This window comes from Colletotrichum navitas (genome assembly GCF_030913465.1).
Source record: "Colletotrichum navitas strain CBS 125086 chromosome Unknown LY79scaffold_31, whole genome shotgun sequence".
NCBI lineage: Eukaryota > Fungi > Ascomycota > Sordariomycetes > Glomerellales > Glomerellaceae > Colletotrichum > Colletotrichum navitas.
The window spans coordinates 208,713-221,969 of record NW_026850577.1 but is presented as its reverse complement, the minus strand read 5'-3'; the positions used below and the strand labels follow the sequence as shown (position 1 = coordinate 221,969).

General features: G+C 47.5%; 4 protein-coding genes and 1 non-coding gene across 5 annotated transcripts; 2 read left to right on the top strand and 3 right to left on the bottom strand.

Moving 5' to 3' along the window:
* Positions 1 to 2,056: 2,056 nt before the first annotated feature.
* Positions 2,057 to 2,153, bottom strand: LY79DRAFT_t131. The gene has a single exon. It is a non-coding gene; the product is annotated as a tRNA-Ile (tRNA).
* Positions 2,154 to 2,692: 539 nt separating this feature from the next.
* LY79DRAFT_515803 (family 61 glycosyl hydrolase) lies at positions 2,693 to 3,749 on the bottom strand (the record flags this gene model as incomplete). Its single annotated transcript, XM_060554755.1, has 3 exons — positions 2,693 to 3,047; positions 3,105 to 3,363; positions 3,446 to 3,749. The coding sequence occupies 3 exons, from the start codon at positions 3,747 to 3,749 to the stop codon at positions 2,693 to 2,695; spliced, it is 918 nt and encodes a 305-aa protein (XP_060413951.1).
* A 790-nt stretch (positions 3,750 to 4,539) lies between these two features.
* LY79DRAFT_669916 (cellulose-binding protein) lies at positions 4,540 to 6,114 on the bottom strand (the record flags this gene model as incomplete). Its single annotated transcript, XM_060563715.1, has 2 exons — positions 4,540 to 5,745; positions 5,806 to 6,114. The coding sequence occupies 2 exons, from the start codon at positions 6,112 to 6,114 to the stop codon at positions 4,540 to 4,542; spliced, it is 1,515 nt and encodes a 504-aa protein (XP_060413950.1).
* Positions 6,115 to 8,401: 2,287 nt separating this feature from the next.
* LY79DRAFT_669915 (dimethylaniline monooxygenase 2) lies at positions 8,402 to 9,943 on the top strand (the record flags this gene model as incomplete). Its single annotated transcript, XM_060563714.1, has 3 exons — positions 8,402 to 8,411; positions 8,477 to 8,765; positions 8,872 to 9,943. The coding sequence occupies 3 exons, from the start codon at positions 8,402 to 8,404 to the stop codon at positions 9,941 to 9,943; spliced, it is 1,371 nt and encodes a 456-aa protein (XP_060413949.1).
* Positions 9,944 to 10,595: 652 nt separating this feature from the next.
* LY79DRAFT_590415 (aldo/keto reductase) lies at positions 10,596 to 11,744 on the top strand (the record flags this gene model as incomplete). The annotated part of the gene is made up of 1 exon (XM_060561149.1): positions 10,596 to 11,744. One exon carries the CDS (start codon positions 10,596 to 10,598, stop codon positions 11,742 to 11,744), a length of 1,149 nt encoding a protein of 382 aa, XP_060413948.1.
* Between the last annotated feature and the right edge of the window lie 1,513 nt (positions 11,745 to 13,257).

Genomic DNA, 13,257 nt, shown 5'->3' with positions numbered 1-13,257 from the left:
CTTTATTAAATCTTAGATTAAGTAGAATAGATCTATTATTAATCTTTATAATATCCTTAAGTTCTTTGTCTAGGGAACACTAGGACTTAGGGGTACTTATTAAGGGTGTATTTTTAGAGGTTAATATAGTGTTTTTACTATTAGGTAAGTATTAAGGTTAACTTACTTAATAGGAGTAATTAAAGTGTTATAGTTAGTAATCTAATAGTAAGGTTTCTACTAAGAATAAGCTAAGGTTAATACTTAGTTAACAGTAGTATAGGCTTACTAGTCTATTAATTACTTAGTAATTAGTTAGGTAGTTAATAGTTATAAAAGTAGCTTATATAGCTCTTGTTAATTAAATTACTAAGGTTAAATACTAAAAGGTATTTAAATAAATTATATTATAAAAAGTTAATTACTAAAGAGCTATAGAAGTCTGTCCTTAAGTGCGTCTAAGTCTATCCTATATATAAGTTTATTCCTTCTGTTAGCGTATAAGGCTATATATCTAAACTATAGCACCTGTATATTTTCTATATAGCGCCTATATACTAAGTATATAGCTTCTGTATTTCTAATGTACAGATCTTATCTAATCTTATTATTATATAACTTATACTATAGTTCTTCTATGTCTATAGGAGTTATCTTGTCTACGCCTATCTATTAGTTCTATATAAATGCTGTTACTGCCCACTAGTTGCTCTACTAAGTAGGGCAATATTGCCTATAACTTGTTAGGTTATAACACTAGGGGTATTTAAGGTTACTGTTTACTGTATTACTATATTTCCTAAGGGTAATATCCTTAAAGAAGTTAGTAAAGATAAAGGTATAGTAGTAGGCTACTACTTAGTTAGCTAGTTTTAACTTAAGCTAGGTTAACATTAACTAGACTACGTTAGCTAGTGTAGTACTAATATAGTAAAGGCTTTTAATCTTGTCTAGGAGATTACTAGCTATAGAGTTTTCCTTGTGGACAGTAGTAAGACAAAGGGTAGAGGATTTAGGGGTCTCTTTGTCTCCTACTATTAGTAATAAGAAGAGGGCAGGTTATTTTTATAGCAAGTAGACTAGTCACTAAGTAAAGTTAAAGCCGCAGATAGTAGTGTTAAAGTAGGTAGTATTATATAAAGGTAGTAGTAACAAGTCAAAGACGTCTAAAGGGATAGCTATAGACAAGAAGGCCTAGGCCAGGGGGCCCAGGGCCTTAGCCTTGGTGGCTAGGGCCATGGGAAGAAATTTAGTCTAAAAGGTGGCTATTAGTGTCTATAGTATAATTAAGGTGGCCTACACTAACAGTGCGTGCCAAGAAAAGTATATAGGAGGGAAGGTTGGTGCGACTTCCAGACGACCGCTTACAAGACAAATTGAATAATCGAATCCACAGACGATCATGCAACAACTGCGGTATCAATAAGCTGGAGGCATACTTCAAATAATACGGGCTTTAGATGGACAAGAGGAGATATAGTAAACCTCAAGTTTGCTCCGTGGATCGAGGGTCTGATGACAACATCGTGCATGTCTAGTTTGCCATTAGTTGGTGTTTGTAGACGCTGTTGCACCAAGCCTTGTGTGGGGAGGCTTATTAATCTGGCATCGAGTTCCTAGCCATGCGTCGCCGTGGCGAATGTCGCCTGCGATCGTCTCAGGAATGTCCGGCATTTCCCATGAGCCCTTAAGGTCGACTCTGGGTAGCGTGTAGCTCGTGCATTGCAGGAACCGGGCTTTTGGAACGGATTCCGCGGCGACCCGGTCTCTTCGGCGCCGAGACTTATTGGAATGCGGATGATGTAAGCCATTCCTGGTATCTTTCGGTGCCGAAGCCCGTGAATTATCTAGGAAACAAGTTTCTCATGAACCAGAGTGAAAGACAATCTCAATAATAAGTAAATAGCATAAAGATATTTCCGACACTGGAATCGTGCGCAGAACAGAAGAGACTCGGCGGGACTCAACGGCAATAGAGCTGCCGATCCGGTCGGTGTTCCCGCCGTCGCCGCATTTATTCTCTGGTATGAACTTTAACCAAGTCCTTGACCTTCTATTTGTAAGAAACAAAAGCGAATGATCAGTGGGAGGCTTGAACTCCCGGCCTTGGCATTACTTGATATATCCGATCTCATATATTAGTACCACGCTCTAACCAACTGAGCTAACCGACCTTTGGACTGTGTTTTTCCACCTCCTCCGCGCCACTCTTGATTCTCTCCACAGGTTCAATTTGCTATCGCTGGTTTGACTCCTCGGCAGCTAGAGCTGTCATCTCTAATTCGGGTGATGGGTCGAAATGACTCGAGAGTACCAATGTGTTTCAGCTTACTCAGGCAAGATCATACAGGAAGTTTGGTTCCTGTCATCCCCAAGAAGGATTATCCTTTGATGACATTGTTGTGACCTATAGATCCTATATAAGGCGTTAGTTGCTGCTCTGCGACTAAGGGCGTCGTTTTTAGCATGACAGACGTTTTTTCTCTAAATTGAGTTTTAGATTATTCTCCGATGGGTCTTTACTCCGACGTATTGAGTCCCGGCAAACTGCGTAAATGTGCAAGCAAGAGCATTATTCCAACCATTTACGAGAATTTTCCAAGCCTCAAAGTTGAACTTAACATGCGCCTTTCCGATGTGTCAACGGAGGAAAAGATCACTGTCGATGCCCGACATCATACTATCAAACCGCAGGCTGTTCATGGCCGAGGCCTTACGGGACACACTGGCTGTAGTACTCGTTCGAGGCCTTGCAAGTACCGGATGCGCACGTAGTGGCGCCAGTCCATCCTTGGCCGCCACACTGCCCGTACAAGGGCGCAGTGGAACCGCCACCGTTGGAAGGCGGTGGGATCGAGGGAGGGTTTGAAGTAGGAGGAGGAGAGCTGCCGCCACCAGAACAAGTGATGACAGCGGGACCCGGGATTGAGTAAGCTCTGCCGCCGTTGGTGGGCTTGCCGGAGCTGTCGTAGATGCCAACCAAGATGCCGGGATGAGAGGCAGAGTAGGCGCCGGGGAAGCTGACAAAGTTGGAGCCTGCGTTGGTTCCAGAGCCGGTCACTCGAATCCTATGGCCTGTGAGTTTCCGAAGTACCTAGACGTGATATTCAATGTTCTGCACTTACTGTGCACATCCCATATAGAACTGAGCCTCTCCTTGAACTGAAGCCCCATGCAGAGCAATGATCTCGACTCGCAGGAGGTAGTCGCCAGGCGCAACACAAGATGGCAGGGTAAAATAGTGCCAACCTCCGTTGGAGATCATGGTGTCAACAGCCCACGTGCTTCCGCTAAGACCAGCTTCGGCAACCTTGAACCATCGCAATCCGGAGGTACCCGTGCTTGCGGCATTGTCGACCTTGGCAAGATAAACGATGATAGGACCTGAACGCAGTCACCAAGTTAGTCATGCCCTTGGCTACAGGAAACCAACAAAATGAACGTTAGGTGGAATGAAGCTGGCTACCTTTGTGGCTCGCTGCGATGGGATGGTCAGGATCGTTGCCACCTTGCGCACCTCCAATTACATGCCCCCACCAAGCACCAACTCTGGCGCCGGCCGGGACAGAGATGATGTTGCTGTCTTTATACTGGATGTTGTTGTTGCACGCGAAACCACCATCGTTGACATTCTGTATCGGGTAGTTGCTTGAAGGAGCCCGGACTCCCTTAAGAGCTCCCTGGTCAACACCGTCCACAGAGAGCTTCTGGAAGATAGTGTGGCCAGATACACTGGCCGCAAGACCTAAAATGGCTGCAGAGATCTTCATGGTACCAGAGTTTGATGGCTAGCGAGTGCTTTGCAATACTGAAATGAGGGTTGACAGCGAGCTTTTATCTCCACCACAGATCCTTTGGTTTAGATATTGTGAACGTCGACAGACGTAAGGTACCTCCAAAACAGATGGTAGTACAGTCACAAATGAATTAATAACCGGCAAAGCTAGACGGTATCTCACGATCCGTGATTTTACTTCTTCGAGCACTCGATGTCACGCACGCCGCCTGTGCCCATGAATAGCTGATTAGCGTAGCAAAATTTCGATCCCTGTATCGAGCTGCGACGCCCTCACGCCTCCTTTTGTCAAGCCTGTATCGCCACAGCTGACCGATCCAAAAGGGAACCTTTCTCACTTTTTTCCGAAGAAGGGTGGTAGCCTAATTTAAGCATACTTTCTTCTCTAGATCTCGCTTACCCGGTTGGCAGGTCGTAGTGGTTGAACCAAATCATCAATTCTCCCCCGGAGTTTGACGTCCGTGGACCAGCAACGCAATTTGCACTAGCGTCCCCTTGGCGAATACTTATCAGTGGCTGTCATATATTGACACAAGCAGATGACCTCGAATTAGAGGGGCTACGTCTTGCCGATAACCTTGCCCTGGGTGGCGCCTTGAGGACAGTACTGCAATTATGCCCACGATCTCTTTACCTGATTGAGCCAAGATTGGGTAGGGAGAGGTTTCTGGCTTTCCGAATCATCAAAATATCACTGAAGGATAACGTTTTCTTGTTAACATGTTATTAAACCCATCAACCAGATTGACTGGACGCTACTAGAGTCAGCCAATGTAATCCTTCATAGCATCGCCGATTGCATTTCGCTCTGCGCCTTTCTTGAGCAGGTTTCCTCCTTTCAAATCCTTATTCGTAGTTTGAATCAATACCCGACGGTAGCTCGTCAAAGCAGGCGTTCCACTATCAGTCACCTCCAAGACCAGGTGCAGCAACTGACCTTTTGACAAAGGCTGCCGGCTGATCAAATCCATGCACGACTTCTCCGGCCCTGGCAAAATCACCTTGATCTTCTTTCCTTCGGGGTCCAACTTCTCGATTCCAAGCTCCGAGACTTCATAATCCACTAACCATTGCGTGGCGCTAGGCTCACGATACTGCCACCATTTGAAGGTTAAGTTATCTCCATCGGGATCATATGTCTCCGAAGCGTTCAGCTCGATGAAAGAACCAGCTTCTGCTTCAAAACGCAACGGCGTTAGACTTCCAGAACCGTTGACAACAATAACCGGATGGTGGTTGGTTGCCACTAGACCGGGGTTGAGAGACCACTTCATGCGGGCCGCAAAGTCATTCTGGAAAGTGTCACGCCATCGCCAGATCGTGGCCTGGTTTGAGCGGTATGTCTTACCGTCGATACCAACAACAGAGTCGGACACATCGCTATAATGTTTCCCCTGCTGGCCGGAATCGCTAGCATCTGTCAGAGCGTAACGGCCTCCCCATGAGCCGTACTCAGGGTGCTCACGGTCGCCCAGGCCATTCTGAACAAGGTAAAGGAATGTCGGGGTGTCGCCCTCAGGTATAAAGAGGAAGTCCGGATATGCAGAGCCCAAAGGTCCGATCTGGATGTTCTCCTTGAGCCATTGCTTCGAGACCTTGGAAAAGTCCGGGCCACCCTGGTCGAAGCCGTAGTATTTGTCGCCAGAAATACCGGTCCAGGCGGCAAGACCGTACTGGTTCCAGCCGTGGATAGAAGAGATATAGAAGATATCAGGGAACTGGGTGCGGATCCAGGCAGAGCTATCGTCTTGGTCGGAGATGGTGTATACTCTCAGCTTCGCCCGTAACTTGGCCGCTTCTTCGGCAGAGTATCGGTCGCTGATGGTCAATAGGACCTGAGCTAAGACATTTGTGCCGCCCCAGACGAGAACCCAGAGTGATTCTTCTGAAGTAGCCTCGATTCTCTCGAGGAGCAGGTGTGCGCCGTCGGTCAAAGGCTTGTCCAAGCCCACACCGGCGAAACCATACACCTAATATTAGATTGACGTTAGGTGAATCAAATTCCCTATTCAACCGCATGTCTGACATACCGGTGGGCCAGATTTGACCAGAGCTCGCAGGCTGTCGGCTGATGGGTATGGAGACTCGGGATGCGTGTGCCTGTTGAGGTTGTCGACGGCTCCTGCGTAGGCGTCGATAATCTTGTGAATATCTTGCGGGCACACCTTATTTTTCATCCATGTAGATGAGACAGCTACGAGCCCTTCGGTTTGAAACTGGTTCGAGTAGAGGAGGTAACGGACGAGGGACTCGGCGTCATCCGGTTCGTTGGAGATGTCCGTGAGAACCAATACCCTTGGCTTGTTGGCAAATGCCTGGAATCTGGTCCTGTCCACCATGTTGTGAAGATTGTGCAATGTCGTCCCGGTTCGCAGATAATGTCAAATGAAGTAGGACAGGAAATCGGCTCTTGAAGTAGCAGGACATCTTGGCAACGAAACGATGTAACCCGCGCCTTTTAATGCAAAAGGTCTACCTACAGTGTGACCATGATGGCTATGGTGTTTAAGAATTCCTTATTTGGACGACCTTTTGCGCCCCCTCACTAGAAATCTGGCCAGGACCATGACCATAATCCGGCCAGCTTCTGGACGCGTCGAGCTTGTCCGGTTTGGGTAATATTAAGCGCCGCAGCTATGTGGAGACAGCACACCTCCTCCACTAGATTCTCAGTCTTCAGTTGCGTCATTTTGTTGTAATGTAGAAATCGGACGGATTGCCTCATTCATGTCCCTGAACTGACTTGCCTCACTTTCGTTTGCCTAGGCCTACGAGAGGCGCCAGCTTAGGATGGCTGCTTGCCAGAAACAGTCTCAGTGAGTGAGATGGGGTCGTGTGCTGGGCGGCGTAGATGCAATCCAAAACAACCTTGCTCTAGTTTTGGGAATAAGAGGCGTGCTTGTAAATCATTGATCAACTCAAGTCGTTATCTCTTGGATTTGAACAGCGACCACAATCGATTCTTAAATTAGCATACTTAATTACCCAGAGGCAATGCGCAGGGAAAACGGCGAACATGGCGACCCCGACTTCTTAACTCAGTTCAACCAGTCTCAGTGCTCATTCAATATCTAGTAGCTAGGTCCTCACAAGTATTCCTAATACCAAGTCCCAAATACTCTAAGCCCAGCGGATAAGCCGATGCGCTCTCGAATCTAAGCTTCTTTCGTCATCAGGACTCAAGACATCTGGGCTGAGAGCACCTTTCTTTTCGAAACACTTCAGAGTTTTTCTTAGCAATTATAGAGAGCAAGGGACTCACCATGGCTGAGGTATAAGCAGAGTACTACTTCTCATACCGAGAGCAACCCCACTTATCTTGGTGTTAACTCGCCGACTTGGGAATTCAGGACGAAAATGACTTTGGGAAACGCGAATGGCTTCAAGGAAGTCAAGAGTAGTGTTTCTAAGACTGCGCTCAAGAAACCACATATTGGCATTGCATTCTTATATTCATGTTGTCATCAAATGCACGGGCTAGCTATATCTATGCATGCATGTACGAACTCGGCTAGAAAGCATTGTCTAGATCAAGAAATACTTTGGGCATACTGACGTTGGATGGTTTTCTTGGAATATGATCTGTCACCACCGGATTTTGTTCTCATCTTATCTTCTGAAACAATCAAGTGTTAATAGCCTACGATGAAAATCCATATATGGGTGCTCATGGGTGTATATGTTTGTTACTTAGGTTTAAACCCTTTCAGTTCTGCTATGTGTCTGTGCTACCGTATCCTCTCAGTAGATTCGTACACCGCACTGACTACGGGCTGCTGGATAGGGGCTAGCAGGCTGGCAGAAACAGGGATCTAGAAGTGGCAAATGCAAGGGTTAGTCAACGTCAGCAGCAAGTTTGGTGGCAAGGGTTAGGGTTAGATGGCTAGGTGGGTGGCTAGGCTGGCTGACCGCCTTTCGAAATTGGCCTAGTGGGTGGTCTGTGCGGTGTACGAATCTGCTGAGAGGATACGGTACTCTTTACTACATACGAATGTGAGAGCGCCACAAATTAAGCTTGACAACGCCAGATCGCACTCTCTAGTTAACACTCATTAGGAATTTCGCCACCGAAGTGTTTACTTATTCGGGCATAGCGGATTTAGTGCTGACGGCGATAGGGTTACTTTGTCTTACCTCAGATAATCCTTCATTCCTTTATCAATGGCACGCTTCGCCCATCTAGGAATACTTGATTACAGCCTCCTTCATAAATGAGCTCTATCGGTGTAATTTTCAAAAGCTTCAAATTATTATAATCACGTACCCTTCTGAGCCTGCGCTAATGGATAAAGGCAACCCACCATCGGTGGCGGTCATCGGAGCTGGTGAGTGCCATCTAAGACGGCTATCAGTCAAGCCAGATGTGATATTAATGGAATAGGTGCCACTGGTATTTCCATGCTGAAGACGTTGCGCGAAGATGGTTTCGATGCAAAACTGTTCGAGAGACGCGGTGGCGTCGGAGGTCTTTGGTCGTATACTGATGATAAAACTATGACCACAGCCCTGCCATGTAGGTCTTGTTCTCAGCTGAAAAGAGGCCTTGATGCACATCTCTAATTTCTCTTACATGTAGCTACAACGGCAATTATCTCAAAGTACACTTGTGGTTTTACAGATTTCCCAATGCCAGATAGTAGGTCAACGTCCCGCCTCATGAATGTAGGAAGGAGGGAGTACGAGACGCTAACGCTCAAGCAGAATACGGACCCTTCCTGTCGCAGCGGGATTTTGAAGAGTACATGGAATCATATGCTGTGAATTTTGATCTTCACAAGCACATGGCCTTTAACACAAATGTTAAGCAAGTCGTGCGAAATACCAATGGGTCCAAATGGCAGGTCGAGATGACCAAGTCAGGACTTACAGAGGTGCAAGAGTTTGATAAGGTTGTTTTCTGCCACGGGTATCAAACGAAACCAAAGATGCCAGTTTATGAAGGTCAAGAGCAGTATGAGGGCCTCCTCATACACTCGCAGCAGTTCCGGAAGTATGATCCGCTCCTTTTTATCTTTTTCTTTCTCTTGTTTTCTTCCTTTTTCTTCTCCTTTTTTCTTCTTTTTAACCAGAGAACTAGCTAATGAGCCGTGTATCAGGCCAGAGGACTTGAAGGGAAAGAAGGTTGTTCTTGTTGGCCTGGGCGCCACTCTTAGTGACATTCTCTCTGTTATTGTTAAGCAAACGGACAAGGCTTACATCTCTCATCGCAACGGCGGACTTATCGTAGGCCGCTGGAGGAATGGTGTTCCCACGGATCTGCTGGTCACCCGCGCCCGACGACAGATGTCTTACTTCCTGCAAAGCCATTTCCCAAACCTGTCTAACAAGCTTGCGACACTTGCTTCCAGATTTCTCATGAAACAGCACGGCAAGCTTGATCCTTCTTGGCGTCTCGATGAGAATATGGCACCACTCAGTGTTCACCTCGCAGGATTTCTAAACACTACCGTTGAAATTCTACGGGAGGGAAAGGCCACATCGTTGTACGGCATACAGAGATTCCTTGGAGGGAAATCCATCGAGTTCACCGACGGGACAGTTCTAGATGATGTTGATGCCGTCATCTGCTGCACAGGCTATTCAGCAGACTTCGATCTCGTTCCCTTCATTCAGATGAGCAAGCCCAAGGCGGACACTTCTGGGAATCCCTACGGAGGACGCCCCATAGCACGATTATATAAGAACCTGTTCCCGCCGGCACACGCAGACAGCATTGCCATTCTCGCATATTCGACTTACGGCAAAAATAACGGATTTTCCTTCTCCGACGTTACTTCCATGGCTATCAGTAACATCTGGCGCGGGGTCAGCGCCGATATGATTCCATCAAGGCCAGAGATGGAGCGAGCCATTGACCAGCATCAGCAGTGGATCGCAGATCGCTGGACCCTCGAAAAAAGATCCGACCCAGGTGCAGTCAAACAGTGGGAGTTCCAGGGCTTCTTGCACAAGGCTGCTGGCACTGGCATGGAGAATCTTGGCTGGGGGTGGCGCGGTTGGGTCACCTGGTTCAAAGATCCGTACATGAGCTACCTGATGAACCACGGTGTCGAGACGGCGCATGCTTTCCGGTACTTTGAGACGGGAAAGAGGAAGACCTGGAATGGTGCTAGGGAAGCAATTGTACACATGAACAAGCTGGTAAGGCACTTGAAGCAAAAGCGGTAAGCTCAAAGCCGCCACGGTATCGGTGGATATTTCTGTCATCTAGCACATGCCCTTGGCTACGCTTTGCCATTTTCTGATTGTGCCAGCACGGAGACGATGATGTGAAGAGTAGACCGGCTTTCTTTAACGCATGGCGACCGTATTCACTTTGAACGGCAAACTAGACTCGATCTTGCTGTCGCTCTCAGTTGTGTTCAAATAGGTTTCAAACTCACATGAGCTTAGCGCTGACAGGCCATCCCGGAGATAATCATGCAAATTCCGGTGACACGGTGCCGACCATGTGGTCTGTCCACAGAGCTAAAAGGGTCCTCCAATACTGATGGCCTTATATCTCCGAAACTTCACATTGTTATAGCCGAAGAACTTTGCTGCAGTGACGGGTTATTCTACCCGCTACACAAATCGATGTGTAGGCTGTATAGCAGCCATCCACGTCATTGGCACACCATGCCTCCGCACTTGAAACTAACAATGAGCATCCATGTCGAAACGCCATGCTTGCCTAAATTCCGGTATTTATTTCCGATCCTATCTCCTATAAAAGGGCTTGAACCCTCTCGCTCTGTATTAGTTGACTTGAGGATTTTCAGACTTTCCAAAGAACTGCACCATAGCCCTTTCTAATCCGTCTTAAGCCAACTCCGCCAACATGTCGAACTTCCTGGCCCCGGCCCCAGAGCCACCCACCGAGCTAGGGAGGCTGCGTGTGCTCTCGCCCAACGCTGGCATTCGCGTGTCACCTCTTGCACTGGGTGCCATGTCCATCGGAGACGCCTGGGCCGATGCCATGGGTGCCATGAGTAAAGAGCAGGCCTTCAAACTTCTGGACGCTTTCTTCGAAGCGGGCGGCAATTTTATTGACACTGCAAACAACTACCAGGATGAGCAGTCAGAAGCTTGGATTGGCGAATGGATGAAGGAGAGGGGAAACCGAGAACAGATCGTTCTCGCCACGAAGTACACATCCGACTACAAGAGTCACACCCTGGGCAAGGGAAACACGGCCAACTTCACTGGGAACCACCGACGAAGTCTCCACATAAGCGTCCGCGACTCCCTGAAGAAACTGGGCACCGATTACATCGATATTCTTTACCTGCATTGGTGGGACTACACGACCTCGATCAAGGAGATTGTAGACTCGCTTCACATTCTTGTTGAGCAGGGCAAAGTTCTCTATCTTGGAATATCAGACACCCCAGCGTGGGTTGTCAGCGCAGCGAACACGTACGCTATCGACCATGGCAAGACGCCGTTCAGTGTCTACCAAGGCCGCTGGAGCGTGATGCACCGTGACTTTGAGCGCGACATCTTGCCCATGGCTAGGATGTTTGGTATGGCCCTCTGCCCATGGGATGTTTTGGGATCCGGCAAGTTTCAATCGAAGAAGGCCATCGAGGAGCGGAAAAAGGCCGGCGAGGGGCTGAGGTCTTTTATCAGCTCTGCACAGCAAACCGAGATGGAGATCAAGATCAGTGAGGCTTTGGAAAAGGTAGCTGAAGAACATGGGGTCGAGAGTGTGACGGCTATTGCGCTGGCCTATGTCCGGAGCAAAGCAGCTAACGTCATACCCATCGTGGGCGGGCGCAAGGTGGAACATTTGAAGGCCAACATCGAAGCCCTCAAGATCAAGCTCACAGATGAGCAGATCGCGTACTTGGAGAGTGTCAAGGACTTTGACGTTGGGTTCCCGGGCAACTTCTTGGGCGCAGACCCTAATATCACTGGGGCATCAGCAAGGCTCTCGCGTGCTTCTCAGATGTCGTTCCCGAATGCGAGTCGTCAGACAAGCGTTTGAGAAATTGTTAGAGAGCAAAAATACAGGTACAATGCGAAAAGATTGCGGTTTTCTGCCCAGCCTACGTTTGTCTTGTATCTCCATATTTCAATGCTGTCTTGTGGGCCTATTCTGCTGTTCAGCGTTTGTAATTGTGTTCCTGTCACAGATGTCTCGGCATATCGGGCGTAAGCCGAATAATCCTTGAACTTGGGTGCGTCTGGATGAATGATACCGCCTTGAGTCCCTGTGATATCGCTTTTGCTAGCACGTGAACTCTTCCAACCCAATTCATGCGCCGTAAGACGCGTAAGTGTGTCTCGTACCCTCCCTGCAATCGACCGACCAGGTCGACGTTGATTACCAGGTTGTGGCTGTCCTGGCTCGGAATCGGAGCGGCGAATATAGAGTCTGATTCGCCGGACGAAGGCAGCTATTCCCGGCATACAGGCGCATATGATGCTTAGACGCATCTCTATTAAGGACCATATTGACAGGTTTTTGAAGTCGTCTGCAAAAGCCTTTATAACAATGGAGTTGTGGGAATAGTGGAGGACTAATTACTTGCATGTAGGATTCTGAATGTACCCAAGGGCCAAATATGGCCACCGTAGCCAAACGGACACTATATCAGCGATGGTTCAAACTTGGAAAATCATTGGGATCCGCACTCATAGAAGCCCAAGAAGGAATATTAGACTGACTCCAATTTTCTTTCTAATAGTCCACGAAACTTTGATACTTTTGCACATAGTTAAATAACCGTAGCTAGTCAAGTTGCGTTGGAAGAGTTATCTTACAATTGAGTCACAGGCATAACAAAAAGAACGAAGTCCAGCGCAAGATTGACACCGCCGTTGAGGTCATATGGGTCACATTACCACACCAAAAAATTGAAATTTAGTTGAATTTCCAGTACGAGAGACAAAGAGAGGGAAGCCTGAACAACAGATATTACCCATATTATAGCCGAGAGTACGAACCTCCCCTAAGTGTTCTCCATCCGATTGTGTCCAGTTGTAACTGATTGGTGTGCATATCAAGGTGATAGCAAGCATGATCATCTGACCAACGCCACAAATAGTAGTCAGTGCCATCATGACGCAACAGAATACTAGAAACCATAGTTAGTCGAACATACGGAGATAGATCATAAGCACTGACAGCTTGGTAGCTGCAACAACGAAAGCATAAAGAAGCTCCTCGACGAAGAAGACCTTCATGATTGAGTTAGACACGCACAGTATAATATGCTGAAGGATTAACTGACCAGTAGGATTTGGGTTATATCCTCTGGAGGGAGTGAGTGCATGTCTTTGTCCAGGCCAAGACAGAAGTAGAAGAAGATACGCAATCAGTTAATTAGCATCGCTAGATCACGAAGGGAAGGAGAGCAAACCTAGCGCTGACGACTCTGGCTAATTTGCAAATTCCAGCCTATATAGGAATCTGGTAGTGCAGGATTGCTCAGCCCGAAGACCTTGGCAGATCCCACAGGATCGCGATACTTACGCCCAGCTCCAAATCACAACTC